We start from the raw sequence: 16,510 nt of genomic DNA on the forward strand, positions 1-16,510 counted from the left end.
TCTAGAACTGCAAAGGGTCACCTGTGTGTTCACCCCTACCCCCACCCCCACCCCCCACCCTGGCACTTCATTACAAAACACGAAATTGTTCCAGGGTTGCTTTTAACAGTATCTAACAATGAGGGGTCCCAAGTGCAGCACATCTGTAGACTTCTTACCTCTAGGGTGCTGAAGTAGTCTAGTGAATTCTGCTTGCTGAGCATGCGCAGCTGGTGTTTCTGCTTTGCAAACTGCAGGGCCAACAGAGGGAGGGAGACGGAGGCCTGAGTGTCAGTCCAGCTATTGATCACTAAAACAACACTGCTTGGGTGCAGAGGTATGTGCAGATTTTACATCCTACTCTGTGCAAGAGCAACGATAAATGCTTTCAAAGGTTTTTATTAACACAGCTCTGTTTAAAAGTCCAGTCTATGGACATTTATGAGAGGAGATCTGGTCTTGTATTAGCAAGCAGGAATTGCCCCCTTGGCTGATCAGGGTCCACCCTGGTCTGCATTTGAATGGAAGACCACATGTGAGCACTGTCAGATCTTCCCCTTAGTGGATACTCTTCCACTGTAGCTCAGTGGAAGAGTATCTGCTTTGCATGTAGGACTACCTGGCAGCATCTGGAGCTGGAGTGGTGTAGTGGTGAGAGTGCTGGACTAGGACCGGGGAGACCTGAATTCAAATCCCCATTCAGCCATGAGACTAGCTGGGTGACTCTGGACCAGTCACGTCTCTCTCAGCCTAGCCTACTTCACAGGGTGGTTGTGAGGAGAAACCTAAGTATGTGTAGCACACTGCTCTGGGCTCCTTGGAGGAAGAGCAGGATATAAAATGTAATAAATGTAATAATCTCCAGGTCGGGCTGGGAAAGACTCCTGCCTGAAAACCTGGAGAGCTGCTGCCAGTCGGTGTACAGTCCTGAGCGAGATGAATCAAGGGTCTAACTCAGTATAAGGCGGCTTCCTGTGGGTCTTCCCTGCACCATTCGTTTTCTCATCTCTCTCTCTCTCTCTCTCTCTCTCTCTCTCTCTCTCTCTCTCTGTTGCCTGCTGCTGGGAATCTCTTCCTCTGTCTAATTTCTGTCTCTTTGGAGAGTTGATCATTTCAGGAGCAGGCAACTTTCAGCACTCCAGATATTGCTGGCCTCAGGGGCGTATCTAGGGTAGAGCAGGCAGGGCACGTGCCCTGGGCGCCACTTGAAGGGGGGCACTATTTTAATTTAAAAAAAAAATGGCCACCAAAACAAAATGGCCACCACGGACATGCGAGGCCTCACAGAGGACATTTGAGCATGCATGGTGGCCATTTTGTTTTCAGCGGCCATTTAAAAAATATTTTTAAAAATGGCCACTGCACATGCTCAAATGGTCCCTGTGAGGCTCTAGAGGCCAGCAGGGGAAGGGGAAACTTTTGCAGACACCCCCCACAGCCCCCTGAAGTGACTAAAGATTAAAAATAAATTAATTAATATAATATAAGTCACTGTACACATATTTAGTTTGGCACGATGTACAGAGAATCAGGGTTTGTGAATACTGAGCTGAAGCTTATGAGCTAGGATTGTATTCATTTGCTCTACTTTGCTTCTTGTGATAAGTGAGTTAAATGTGATGTCTTAATAATATGACTATTAATGGTGAGTTTATCTTTGAATCAGTGTGAAATCCTTAGTATTAAGACCCACTGGGAGTTTCTTGCTCTCTTTCTCTCATTTTAACTGTCTTTCTGAAAGACTAGAATATATTCCAAGCAGTGACACAGTTTACTCTGCATATGCATAGTAGAGATTTAGACAGGCACTTCTGTTTAGTTTTCCAAGTACACCTCCACATAGTATTTGGGTATTTCATGAGCCCCAGCATACTGAAATTGGTCATTTTCTGGCATTTTTTGGTCTGGCTACGTCCACTGCTAAATATTTTTTGAAATCTTAAGAGATTACGGAGCTTGACTTGTATTTTTGAGCTGATATTATGGTAAAGTTATCTGAAAGATGGGTGTCAGATGTTTCAATAGGGGGCGCCATTTCAGTGCTTGCCCTAGCCGCTATTTTCCCTCTGGCTGGCCTGCAACTCCCAGTATCTGCAGCCATAATGCTTGCTTGGGAATGCTCGGAGTTGTAGTTCATCAACATCTGGATGCCAAAGCTCTGCTCACTAAATGTTCAGAGAAGTTCCTCTGGTATCCTTCAATTTATGTGGACAAGAGGAGGCCACTATCTACCTGCAGCTCTCGGTTTAGAGCTAAGCCACTTGCTCACCTCCTCTCAGTGTTTCTCAACCTTTTTCGAGGCAAGGACTGCTAAATTCTTCGTGCAGAGTTTCAAGGACTGCTACATTCTTCATGCGCAGTTTCCCGGAGCAGCAGTTAGTAAAGCGTGGTGTAGTGGTTAGAGTGCTGGACTAGGACCAGGGAGACCCGAGTTCAAATCCCCATTCAGCCATAATACTAGCTGGGTGACTCTGGGCCAGTCACTTCTCTCTCAGCCTAACCTACTTCACAGGGTTGTTGTGAGGAGAAACTTAAGTACGTAGTACACTGCTCTGGGCTCCTTGGAGGAAGAGCGGGAGATAAATGTAAATAATAATAATAATAATAATAATAATAAAGGGGTTTCAAGTTTAAGTTTTTCTATTTATGTATTTATTTATTTAACAGACTTTTATACTGCCCAAAACTTGCATCTCTGGGCAGTTTACAATTAAAATAATATAAGCATTAAAATAATTAAATTTTGAATCTTTTGCAAACATGGAATATTAGGTATTCTCAACGTTGGGTCTCCAGATGTTGGTGGACTTATACTCCCATAACCCCCAACCACAATGGCATTTGGTCATTATGGCTGGGGATTATGGGAGTTGAAGTCCACCAACATCTGGGGACCCAAGGTTGAGAACCCTTGAATCTAAAAGCCTGGGTGAACAAATATGTCTCCAGTATGTCTTCAGTATGTGCGGGGTGGGGGTGCTTGTGATTACTCAATGGAGAGGGGATGTTGGGCCATTAGAAAAATTCAAAAGCTACATGGGGCCAATGAAAACAACACACAAGCAAGCTTTTGAGTTCCCCAAAACTCTTCATCAGGCGGGATGTCAAGCAAAGCAAAAAGGAGGGGAGGAGAGGAGAGCTGGGTAAGTTGTCAGTAGAGCCTGAAGTCTACAGTTTAACCCTGTCTTGATGGAGGTGGAGTTTTAACAGTTGTGTAGTCGCAGGGCCGGATCCAGTCAGGACCACCCACTGAAATTAATTTAGTCATCTCTCATTTGTGTCAATGCTGCTTGGTCATGGTCACCTGGCTTGATCTAGATCCTGCTTTTAGATGTGCACTTTGTGAGGCAGACCTAATGAAACCTGTGCAGCTCCTCCAAAACTCCTTAAAAACAGTTACATGGCAGGTGCTGCGAATGTTTTTTTTTTTTTTTTAATGGTGAAAGAAAATGTGAAGAAGAGTGGTGGGGACCTGGTGTTAAAGGGAAGGGGGCAATTCTGAGATGGCGTGGGGCGTTGTAGTGGTGGATGCCTCGTATTCCTTGCTGGGGAGATGAGCACTGTTCTGGGTGGGTGAGGCAATGGTGCCCCAGACTGCGCTTGGAAGGTCGCCTGGGTCCAAGAGCTGCCGCCGCTGTGCTTGAGCACCAGAGTGTAGCAGGAGTTCCCCCATCCTCTCTCGCAGTGCACGCTTCTGCGCCCCCCTCCCAACTCCCCTGCGCACGCCAATCACATCAGCCTGCCTTTGGGGCCACGCAGCTCGCGCATCACTGCGATGTGAGCCAAGGCAGCCCTCCTCCCTCCCTCCACCGCTTAGCCCTCACCGTGGCATGATCCCAGCCAGAGGTTGTCCCCCCTCCCAGCGAGGTCATAAAGGGGACCGCCGTCTTCCACCGGCAGTGCAGACCAGGGGGTTATGGGGGGCCGAGGGACCACAAAGCCCCACCAAAGCAAAGGGAAACGGCGTTCCCTCTCAAGATGCCTTGGCCGCAACAGGCAGCTGGTTTGGGTTTTAGTTGAGATTGGACACGAACCGCGCTGGGCATCAAATCCCCAGGATCACTTCATTCCAGTCATCCAATGACCCTTTTGCATGAATGCACACAAAATGGTCTCTTGCCTCTCCCCCGCACCACGCCGCCTCCCTCCACCACTTAGACCTCCTTGGTACGCGTGGTTGCTCCCCCTCCCCGAGGAAGGTCCACCTGCACTCCCTTTCTGCAAAGCCCGAGCCAAGCCCCCGCACCGCATACAGTTTGAAACTGTAAAGACAGGGAATAAGATAGCTGTAGGAAGATCTCAGCAACACGTGGAGGCAAGGCAGACGCAGGGTCCCGCGCCTCTGTGATACTCCTCCTCTTCCTCTTCTGTGCCATGTGCAAAATTGAGGAAGTGAGTGCGTTGATTGGAGTTGTTTTGGGGTGGGGGTTGACTCCCAGTCAGGGACCGGCACTCAACCCTTCGCAGACCGGCAGCGGTCCAGGGACCAGTGGTTGAGAAACTGTGGGTGCTCAGTTGGGTCCATTTCCCAACTTGGCGGCTTTGGAACATGTACAGTGTAAATTCCTGAGGGTGGTGCTCCGTGCACAGTGTGGGGTAGTGGTTAGAGACAAAGACCCGTCTTCAAATCCCCACTAAGTCATGAAGCTCACTAGCTGACTTTGGGTTCGCTGCTCTCTCTTAGCCAAGCCTGCTTTACAGGGTTGTTCAAGATGAAATGGGGGAAGGGAAAACCAATTATTTTGCCCATAACACTGTATTGCACATCAGCTGAGTCAACTTAAGTTAAATTGAGCTTGTTAATTCAACATTGCCAAGGTGCTGGGAGGTTTTTATTTCCTCTCCTGCGTTCACCACAAGTGTTACACCACCACACGGCCACATTAAGTTATAATATTGGAAGAAAAGATAAGCTGTTATCACAAGTGCTTCCTAAGACTGGGATATTGGTTTCATACATGCCAAAGAGTCCGAGGGGCGGCAGGGTGGTTACCTACAAAAGGGAAAACCACCACACGCCCACACCTGCCCTTGGTCTTTGAGTTTGAGGCCTAAATCAAGATGGGGAGAATGGAGTACTTGGAACCAGCAGAGATGCTCCCTCATGTGGGAAAGCTGAGGATAGGGGAGTAATTAAAGTTGTGCCGTTGAGGAAGTGTCGACTCCTGGTGACCACAGAGACATGTGGTATACTTGGTAGAACACAGGAGTGGTTTACCATTGCCTTCTCCCGTGCAATATGAGATGATGCCTTTCAGCATCTTCCTATATCGCTGCTGCACAATATAGGAGTTCCCCATATTCTGGGAAATATACCAGGGGGGATTCGAACCAGCAACCTCTGGCTCACTAGGCAAGTCATTTCCCAGCTGCACCATTAGGTGGCTAGTAATTAGGGATGTGCAAACCAGTTCAATTCAACAGTTTGGGGTTGAGCCGAACCACCCCCAGTTCGTTTCAACCCCAGCTCAACCCCCCAGCTGTTCGGGGGGAGGGGTTGTGAGCATTTTAAAAAAATTGTTTTATTATTTACCGTCTCGGGGGGGGGGGTGGATTTTGCAAGGCCCCAAGGGGATGTGTGTGTGTGTGTCCGTGGCGGTTCTCCCTCCCCCCACTGGCCATTCTTATGTTAAAAAAATCACTGGATTGGGGTGATAGTCGGCCTGTTTCGGGCCTTCCCCCCTCACAGTGGGAGCTTTGGAGGCATCCACACATCCGCAATGGGCCCCTGTGTGGCCCACTCATGACCCAGTCACTCAGAGCCCCATGTCACAAAGGGAAGGATGCTGCATAGAAGGCTTAATTCTGTGGCCCTCAAGGGAAGACACCCCTGCCTGCCCCACACACTATCTTTCTAGATTTTCTTTGACTCTTAGTATTTCTCTTCTATCCATGAGGTGGAATTCGGGTGTCAAACGTCTCCATCACTCAACATGGAGATATTTTTCGGAGCTGCCTTGGAGCAGGGATTAAAGGTAGAAAAGGAAGACTCGGCTGACCGGGAAGCAAGAAAATGCCCCGAGGCCAGACAGGCAGGGAGCAACAGAGAATTCTGGGAAAGACGTGAGCAGAAGATTCTGGGAGTCAAAGAGGACACCACCAGCTCAGATGTGCAGCATCAGAGGTTCAGGCAGTTCTGCTTCTGGGAGGCCGAGGGGCCCCGAGAGGTTTGCAGCCAACTCCACAGGCTTTGCTGTCAGTGGCTGAAGCCAGAAAGGCACACCAAGAAGCAGATCATAGACCTGGTGGTCCTGGAGCAGTTCCTGACCATCCTGCCCGCAGAGATGGAGAGCTGGGTCAGAGAATGCGGAGCGGAGACCACTTCCCAGGTGGTGTCTTTGACAGAAGGTTTCCTCCTGAGCCGGGTAGAGGAGCAGAAGCCGGAAGAGCAGCAGGTGAGAGAGCGGCTTCTCTTAGCCCTTGTGAGTTGTAAAAGGCTGGGAAAATGAGGCAGGAGACCCTAAAACAAGGCAGAAGTTGCCAGAAATAACTATGACTCATAGAGATGATCCACCCTCCTCAATGCCTTCATGGGTCAGAGACCTTCTTGGGTATCTGTCTGCAGCCCAGCTTAGTGGCAAAGCTTTGCATGTAGAAATTCCCAAGTTCCACTCCTGGCAGCATCTCCAGGTAGGGCTGGGAAAGACTCCTGCCTGAAACCTGAGAGAGCTGCTACCATTCAGTGCAGACAACTCTTAGCGAGATGGACTAAGCGTCTGACTCGGTATAGGGATCTTTACTCTGGGTCTTTCCTTTCCCTCTCTCATCCCTCTCCCGCTGTTCCCTGCTCCTGAGAATCTCTTCTTTGGTCTCTTTCAGATGCAAAACCTTCTGTCAGAAGCTGCCCCTGATTTCCTTGAGGCAGAGGAGGCTCCATCAGACACCAGGCAGAGGCTGCCGTCCAGCGGGATCCAACAGGAGGGGGATGGAGGTACGACCTTGCTAGGTCAAGCGAGATGGGGTGGAAGCCCCCTTGTGACCCCTGCCCTCTCTCAAATATCCCTGCTGTCTGTGGCCTGCTTTGATGTTCCCCTGAGCCTGTTTAGGGGAGTTGCTCTTTTGCAACTTCTTCCATTGTTTTGGAAACCTTCTGTCTCAGGAGTCATCTACTCAAGTCATGACATTCTGGGACACTTTTTCTTTCATGGAGCTTAAGAATAAAATGTGCATAAATACAACATCTGTGTAAAGGGTGACTCCCCAGTAGAAATAAGCACATCTCCAGGCTGACGTCTTTCCTCTTCAATGTTCCCTGTGCATTGCTGTCCCCAGAGGGCGGACAAATGTTCCCACCTGCGCTCCCACTCTGGGACTCCTGTGGTTACTTGTAGGAAAGGCCCTTTTCATGTGGGTTAACTTGTGAACTGTTTAACTGATTTGAACAAAATTTGGTACAGTTGTAGTGAGTGACGCATAGGGACACAACGGCATAGTTTTTGACAATGTCGTCCAACACAATTCAAGATGGCGGACATGTAAAAATTTGAGGTGGAATTGGACTAACTTGTGAGATCATAGTAAAAGGAAAGTAGGCAGATTAGTTCTTACCAGAACAACTTGTTCAAATCCTCTCTCTTTCACTCTCCTCCATCTTCCCATCACCTTTTTTGTCTTTGGCAGATGCTGGAATGAAACTGCCCAGCTGTCCTCATCCATCTCTTCTTTCTGGAGGAGCAGAAGATGCTTCAGGAAGATGGGATCAGGTAGGGGAGGGGTTGTTGAGGGAGGAGGATGCAGGAGGGAGAGATGGCCTCCAGGGGCGTAGCAAGGTTGGAGTGGGCCCAGAGACAAGATTTTAAATGGGCCCCTCCTCACTGAAGCTCAGCTCATGAAGTAAAGAAATCTTAAATGAGGCTGAATAGTGGTAACAGAAAGCATAGTAAAATTTATATGTATGGATACATACAATAGAACATCATCCTAAATTATTTTTAAAAAGGTTTTGTAAATTTGTGGACCATGCAAGTCATTTAACAGTACTAGAGAAAGACATGCTGTTCTGGTAGCTCCAGATTTAACACTCACATCAATTTTGGAGGATGAATACAACTGAAGGAAGCCCGGGCGGGTGCCCGGCTGGGGGAGTCAGTCATGTGACTTGCCTCTGGGGGGGCCCCCAAGGCAGTGGGCCCCCAGACAACTGTCTCCCCTTGCCCTATTATAGTTACGCCCCTGATGGCCTCTATTCCTCATTTCTCCCTTTGGGCCTGGAAGAAGCTCTCTTTCCTTGGGCATCCATCAGAGCGGCTGGCTAGTAGGTCTTGAAGTAGCCACCAGCGAGGAAGGCTTGAGTCTGGCTAACTAGGCAAGGGAGCACCATTGAAATGGCTAGCTCTCAAGTCTCCAGCAGGGAGAGAGCATCTGTGTCTCTTCCTCTCGAGAAAGCATCTTTCCCAGTGGTTTTGGCTGGGGTCTCCATTGTGGGTTTTTGGTGAGAATGGGAGGACCTTTCAGACTGGATACCATTCACCTCCACATCAGTCCCCCCCCCCTTTTTTTGGCTATGTAAACTATTCTTAACCTTTTTGTTGAAAAGCAGTACAGTTGTCCCTTACCAACCATGGATTTGTCTAACACAATTTTTAAAACGCGACTGGATTTTTGTGGGCACTCTCGCCTAACACTCTTTTCTGCCAACTGAGCAGAGAGGCACCTTTTTAAAGTGGTGTTTCTCTTTATTTAGCAGGGGGAGAGCAACTGGGCCTGTCTGTCCCCAGCACAGCATCCCTCCAGTGGCTGTTGCCAGGGTCTATCTTGTGTTTCCTTTTTAGACTGTGACCCCTTTGGGGGCAGGGAGCCATTTTATTTGTTTGTTTGTTTGTTTGTTTATATCGATGTAAACTGCTTTGGGAACTTTTGTTGGAAAGCGGTATATAAATATTTGTCGTAACGCAACTTAAGCAAACTTGTGTTGAGGTGGGGGGGAGAAGAGCAGAGGATGGAAGGATGTATAGAAGCAAAAGTAAGAGAAGGGTAGGGTTGCCAACTGTCCCTCATTATGCATTCAGGGATGAAATTCAGGGATGGAATGTTGGTCCCTATAGGGACAGCATTTGTCCCTCATTTATTGAATAGCATATAATTCAATTACATATACCTCAGTGATACTCAGGCTCTTGATTACCACTGCATACACCCCCCCATCCCCCTGCCCCCTCCACCAGCCCCCACAAACCTGTGTCCCTCATTCTGGCAATGAAATGTTGGCAACCCTAGAGGGGGGGCCAGGGGGAGAGTAGACTACAGTTGGAGGTTTTCTCTTTCTGAGCAGGGCCGTGTTCTCTACTTTTTTCCTCCACTCCGCACGCCAAGTCCCCGCCCTGTTCTGAGTTTCTCCCCCCCCATGCCCCCAACCCTGTGCATGCCAAGGCAGCAGTCTTCCTCCTCACTTCCTGTGGGCTGGCTGTTTCCTTCCTTCCTTCCTTCCTCCTGCTGGCTCCACTGTTTCTCTCCTCCGCACCCCACTCTCTGGAGCTGGGGCAGAGGCATTCCTCCTTCCCGTCTCTGCTGCTGCACCCCACCCTCTGTGTCCTTGTGGCTCTTCGATACATGGGGTGGGTGGAGAGCACGGTGGAGTGGGTGGTGGCCTGGAGGGGGAAAGGAGGAGAATGAGGTGCTTTGGGTCCCCTCAACCCCTTTCTCCCATAAAGAACCAGGTCTTGCTAACTGCTGGGTTTGGCTTGCACAGAACCCTTGTGGTTGCTAAGGGGTGGCTGTACTGTCTATCAAATATAACTGTTGAGCCTGCAGGGGAATATCCTCCCCACCACCACCACCCTGCCGCTCGCCGCCCTTCTCACACCCCCTTTCCTGAACGACCCTTTTGGATTGTGCTTCCAAGGGAAAGAAACGCTCTGCGATCTGTGAAGTATCCAGTGTTTCCTTCCTCTTTCGTGGCTAGGGGACCTTTGAGGAAGTGGTCGTGCATTTCACGGAGGAGGAGTGGGCGCTGCTGGATCCGGCCCAAAGAGCCCTGCACAGAGAAGTCATGGAGGAGAACGCAGGGAATCTGGCCTCTCTGGGTAAGACTCTCCCTCTCCCTGGAAGGGTAGAGTTGCGGTCTTGAGTTTGATCTGCTTACGGGCCAGAGAGAACCTGCCCCCGGTCAGGTTGTGCAAACAAGCCTAGCAGTCTGTGCCAAACCAGAAGCTGGAAGATCTGGGTTCAGGTCCCCCCTAATCCAGTGGTGGAGCTCATTGGTGGCATTGAACCAAGCATCTCTGACTTCCTCCATCACTTTGTTGTGGGGGAAAAGGAGAAGACTTCTAATGCATGAAATCAAACTCATCCTGGAGGTGACTCTCTCTGACTGACCCTGAAGAGTTGAGGCGGCCTCAGATGGGATCAGACTCTTGGTCCATCTAATTCAGTATCCTCTAGACCAGGGCTGCAGATCTTTGGCCCTCCTATTGCCTTTGGCTGCTATTCGTATCATCCTCCAACCACAGTGGCCACTAGCCAGGGATCATGGAAGTGAGCTGTCCACCACCCCCTCAAGATGTGTGCAAACCTTTTCAATGTGATATACGGAGACTTTCCCCTGAGGAAGAGGATTTTCACTTCCAAATTCGTTGGGGTTTGGTTCTTTTGCATTTAAAAAAGCTTGGTAGACCTCTCAATGAGCCCCTTTAAGCCATATGGGGAGTATATTGCCATCTCCCTGTACCATGTAGTAAAGGACGCAGTATGCTTTCCCTTCCAACATGGGAAGCCCGGGTATAGGACTTTCAAGTGTGCCAAGCCCTCATGTGCATGAGTTTATTGTCATTCACACAATAATCCTATAACGTAAGGGGGCATAATTCTCCCCATCTTTCAGTTGTGGGCACTGAGGCTAAAAAGCAGCAGCTTCCCCGAGACCTCCGTTCCTGCTTTTCCTTTCCATTGTGGTTGGTGTGGTTTGGTTCCTTCTGGTTCCTTCTGGTTTGGTTTCAATTGTCCTAAGGCACTGTCACTTAGCCCAGCTAGAAATCTGGCCTCTGTCAGGACCTGAATGGGAATTTGCCCAGGCTCAGTGAGGGTGATTAAAGCCACCCATTCTTCCAACTCTGTCTCACTTTGATGCCTCCCTGATTTCCTCCTTCAGCTTCAGGTCACTGCCGAAGAGGGTCTGAAGCCAGTTCAGTTTGCAAGAACTATTCCATTCTGTCCTTAATTTCAGTCCAATTGCTTTTAGTGTAATCACATGGCCATCAAATATGGAAAAAGATGCCAGTCTCTTGTTTGCATTTTCAACATTTCTTCTCATATGTTCTCCTTAAGGCTCTTTTTCTATCCAAGACTCTGACCAGGTTTTTTCTTGGTTTCAGAAGGTGAGAGTGGGAAGAATGAAGGAAAACCCAGTGGAGGAATTCTGGGAGGTACAAGATGGAAAAAGAGGGAACAACAGAAACAAAAAACAGGAGCAAAATTGAAGAACAGGAATGGATCCTCCCCTTCTCAGCGTGGAATCCAACCAATACTGCAGAAAGAAAGAGAGAGCAGGGTGTGCCTTCCGCGTAGAAAAAACTCCAGTTCAGAACCAAGCTCTCAACTTCAGAGGAAAATGCATGCAGAGAAGGAACTATATGAATGTTTGGAGTTTGGAAAGAGCTTCAGCATGAGTAGAGCTTTTACTATACACCAGAGAATCCACACTGGGGTAAAAACATATGAATGTTTGCAGTGTGGAAAGTGCTTTAGTGGGTGTAGACATCTTACTAGACCCCATAGAAGCCATACTCAGGAGAAACCATGCTTGGGGTGTGGAAAGAGCCTCAACTGGAGTGGAGCACTTACCATATGCCATAGAACCGACACTGGGGAGAAACCACATAAATGCTTGGAGTGTGGAAAGAGCTTTAGCCGGAGTGGACATCTTATTATACACCATAGAACCCACACTGGGGAGAAACCACATAAATGCTTGGAGTGTGGAAAGAGCTTCAGCACAAAGGGGGACCTTAATAAACACCATAGAATCCACACTGGGGAGAAATTACACAAATGTTTGGAGTGTGGAAAGAGCTTTAGCCGGAGTGGACATCTTGCTATACACCACAGAACCCACACTGGGGAGAAACCACATAAATGTTTGGAGTGTGGAAAGAACTTTAGCACAAGGGGAGACCTTAATAAACACCATAGAATCCACACTGGGGAGTAACCAGTAATGCTTGGACTGTGGAAAGAGCTTCACCATGAGGGGAGCTTAATAAACACAATAGAATCCACACTGGGAAGAAACCACAAAATAATAATAATAATAATAAATAATAATAATTAATAATAAACAGTATTTGTTAGCCGCCCCATAACAAATTGTTCTGTGCGCGGCTCACAACAGAGTATTAAAACATACAATAAAAACACATAACTCATTGAATCATAACAGATGGAAAAGATGAAAAGAAAATGCAAATAGAATACATTACAACTTGCAAATTCATTTTAAAATTAGTTTAAAAAATCAGAACAAATCTGAAAAAACACAATTTAAAAGGTCTGGGTGAACATAAAGGTGTTCACCAGGCTAGACACCAGAAAAACAAGGTGACGAAGCCAGGAGAACCTCATGTCAAATATATCATCATGAATAATCATTATATAACTTCTAATTATATTCTTTGAATATATTAGCAGCTTATGGAGATGAGGGAGAACCTGATCGATCCTTTGCTGCAGGAGATGTACCAATAGAACGCTCTCTGCTCTTTTTCTCCTTCTCCCTCGCCTCTCTATCAAAGTGTAAAGATAATGAAGGTCCATGAACAGAAGATTTGAGAGGACGGGGTAGATCTGGACAAGTCTGGATATAAATGCAAGGGATAGGAACATAGGAAACTGCCATATACTGAGTCAGACCATTGGTCTATCTAGCTCAGTATTGCCTTCACAGACTGGCAGTGGCTTCTCCAAGGTTGCAGGCAGGAGTCTCTCTCAGCCCTATCTTGGAGATGCTGCCAGGGAGGGAACTTGGGACCTTCTGCTCTTCCCAGAGCGGCTCCATCCCCTGAGAGGAACATCTTCCAGTGCTCACACCTCAAGTCTCCCATTCAGATGCAACCAGGCCAGGCCCTGCTTAGCTATGGGTCATGTTTGCTACCACAAGGCCAGCTCTCCTGGAATACTAGGAAGTGAGACCACAAGTGAACAGAACATATTCATGCAGCCCTCCTAAAGAACCTTTTGCTGCATGCTGCCTCCACTGTAGAAGGGAAATGCCTATCACAGCAGCAGCAGGCCATCAAAGACACCCAATCCAGGAAGATTGTGATGACGTTCCTGTTTCTGTGGGTCAATTGGGCTTGTGTGAAATGCAAACTGTGCAAAGCAAGAAATGCAAGGTCTGGTTGCCTGAATGGAACAATACAATGAGAATAATCATAATAAATGAATAATAACTTTATTTGTTAGCCACCTCATAAGAAATTGTTCTCTGGGAGGCTCAAAACACAACATTAACACATGAGATAAAAACACATAACAGACCAAAAAGTAGGGGGGAGGGGGAATACAAAATATGATACAAAGCAATTTAAAAACAGTTTAAAAAACAGTTCAAATCAAAATTTAAAACGTTAAAGGCCTGAGTGGACAAAATGTCTTTACCTGGTATCTTAAAAAACAAAGTGATGAACCTCACTGGGGAGGCTCTTCCATACCTCTGAAAGGGTCCTCTCCCTCGTATCTTCCTAAGAACATAGGAAACTGCCATATACTGAGTCAGACCATTGGTCTATCTAGCTCAGTATTGTCTTCACAGACTGGCAGCAGCTTCTCCAAGGTTGCAGGCAGGAATCTCTCTCAGCCCTGTCTTGGAGAAGCCAGGGAGGGAACTTGAAACTTTCTGCTCTTCCAAGAGCGGCTTCATCCCCTGAGGGGAATCTCTTCCAGTGCTCACACTTCTGGTCTCCCATTCATATGTAACCAAGGCAGACCCTGCTTAGCTATGGGGACAAGTCATGCTTGCTACCACAAGACCAGCTCTCCTCTGCCTCGCCTTATATGGCAGGGACCTCAGAGGAGAGCCTCCAAAGAAGGTTGGGACGTATGGGGCAAGGCGCTCTCTCAGGTAACCCAGTCCCAAGCCATTTAGGGCTTTAAAGGTTAGAACTAGCACCTTGAATTGGGCCTGGAAATTGATTGGGAGCCAGTGCATCTGTTGAAACACTGCTCAAAACACCCAGTCCCAGTTAACAATCTCAAAGCCCTATTTTGTATTAGCAGCAGTTTCCGGACCATTTTCAAAGGCAGCCCCATGTACAATGCATTGCAGTAATCTAAGCAAGAGGTTCCCAGAGCATGAGTCACATTGGCCAAGCTCTGTCTCTGTCCGGGGAAGGTCCCAGTTGGTGTATCAGCCTAAGCTGATAAAAGGCGCTCCAAGCCACAAAAGCCATTCTAGAGACAGTGCTGGATCTTTGGGGGTGTGTGTGTGTTTGTGTGTGTTGCTCCCCCCCTTTCCTGGCTATCAGCTGATGTCTTTATCACTTTGGTCTGTCAGGACAGAAGCCCATGACTGGACCCTGCTCTGTACACCAATTCCCTCTTCTGATGGTCCCATCTCCAAAAGCGGGAGAGGAGGGAGGGGGAAAATGACATCCCGGATCAGGGAGCACAGCAAGCACTCTGCCACTGAGCTATGACCCTGCTCCTTAGGAACAGAGCAAGTGGCCTTAGACCAAGTCAGACCATTGGTCCATGTGTCTCGGTACTGCCTACATTGAATGGCAACAGGTCTCCAAGATTTCAGACAGGAGTCTTGCCCATCCCTACACGGAGCCCTACCTGGGGAGGAGAGCTGGTCCTGTGGCAGCCAGGATGAATTGTCCCCGTTGCTAAGCAGGGTCTGCCCTGGTTTACATTGGAATGGGATATGCTCACACGTGTAGCACTGTCAGATATTCCCCTTAAGGTGTGGGCCACTCTGGGAAGAGCATCTGCCTACTTGCATGCAGAAGGATCCAAGTTCCCTCCTTGGCGGCAGCATCTCCAAGAGAGGACTGAGAGAGACTCCTGCCTGCAACCTTGGAGAAGCAGCTGCCAGTCTGAGTAGGCAATACTGGGATAGATGGACCAAGGGTCTGACTCAGTAGAAGGCAGCTTCTGTGAGCATCTGCATGCAAAGCACATGCTCTGCCACTGAGCTGTGGCCCCATCCTTGGGCTTGTTTCTGGGGTGCCTGTAGTGATTGTAAGGCTTTGAGGGAGGACTAAGCCTCACTTAGAGGAACTGTTGGGAGTGGTTCAGCCTCCCAGCCAGGAGTCTTATATTCTGTATTTTGGGAATCTGAGTTGCCTAATTTAATGAAAACTCTGTCTTTTACAATCTGTTTTATGGAAAGAAATTTGATCTTATTTCTCATTCCTCTTTTAATCTAATAATAAACCCTTGTTGGTGAAGTGTGCTACTCTTCATTTGGGGTCTGCCTGTGCCCCACACACCTTCGGAGGCCTAGGACTGCTCAGCCATTTTGGGGAGGGTTTGGCCACTTGAACCTCCCCCAGGAATCTGATACTGCTAACTGTTACTAGCAGCAAATTTCCTTAGTATCACATACAAGGCATCTGGCCTTATAGTGTCAGCATTTCCATGCAGATATTCTCATCCTTTCACATTTTCACGGTGACTTTGTTTCCTGTGATCAGTGACTATCATGCGCCATCCTGTCCTACTCCTTTGATCGGAGACAGGGTTATTTCGCCAATTAGAATAACCATGGGTAGTTTATTATGTGTAGTTTTAGGAATGTAGAGCAGTAACAATGTCAACTATGGTTTACCGTGGATGCTTGGTATCACCGGAACCTTTCCTGGCCTTTGAGTTGCCAGAGGTTTGAAGTTTGTACCTACTTTTGTATATATACTTTGAGCAGACTCCATGGTGGGGCTGCTGTGTTTCTTTGCTGGAAACTTACTTCCCAGAGCAGCGCTTTCTTTTACTCTGCAGAGGGAAATAAAGCTTTGAACCATTCTCCTCTTGGTGTGGGTTAATTGGGCATTCCGCGCAGCAGGTGATACTCGGATTTACCAATATCAATACGAAGAGAGGGGTTTGTCCTACACTAAACTAAAGGATATGGTGGCAGCCTACTGTGAATCCCCCTGAGAGTCAAGGATTCACCCCAGTGAACTCCCCCCTCTGGCTCTGGTGGGGGAATCTGCATTACTTTAAAGCAAGGTGGTCAAGCCACCTAATAGCACAGCAGGGCAGTGACCTGCCTAGAGAGCAAGAGGCTGTTAGTTCGAATCCTTGCTGGTGTGTTTCACAGAATGTGGGGAACTCCTATATTGGGGAGTAAGCGATATAAGAAGGTGCTGAAAGGCATCATCTCATACTGCATGGGAGATGGCAATGGTAAACTCCTCCTGTATTCTACCAAGGAAACTCACATGGTTCTGTGGTCACCAGGAGTCAACACCGACTCGACAGCACAACCAACCAAAGCACCTACACCCTGTGTTCCCAGTATTAGAGTGTGAAATTCTCTAGCTATAACCCTGAGAAACAAGGACAAGTTCTTCTGTTTCCCCCCCTCTGAATCCCCTTG

General features: G+C 48.0%; 1 protein-coding gene across 1 annotated transcript; it reads left to right on the forward strand.

The window, feature by feature from the left end:
* Positions 1-202: 202 nt before the first annotated feature.
* LOC128338471 (zinc finger protein with KRAB and SCAN domains 7-like) lies at positions 203-15,933 on the forward strand. The gene is made up of 6 exons (XM_053280971.1): positions 203-316; positions 5,877-6,374; positions 6,799-6,910; positions 7,600-7,682; positions 9,881-10,001; positions 11,289-15,933. The coding sequence occupies exons 2-6, from the start codon at positions 5,913-5,915 to the stop codon at positions 12,122-12,124; spliced, it is 1,614 nt and encodes a 537-aa protein (XP_053136946.1). The 5' UTR covers positions 203-316; positions 5,877-5,912; the 3' UTR covers positions 12,125-15,933.
* The last annotated feature ends 577 nt before the right edge of the window (positions 15,934-16,510 follow it).

Source organism: Hemicordylus capensis, chromosome 16 (assembly GCF_027244095.1).
Source record: "Hemicordylus capensis ecotype Gifberg chromosome 16, rHemCap1.1.pri, whole genome shotgun sequence".
NCBI lineage: Eukaryota > Metazoa > Chordata > Lepidosauria > Squamata > Cordylidae > Hemicordylus > Hemicordylus capensis.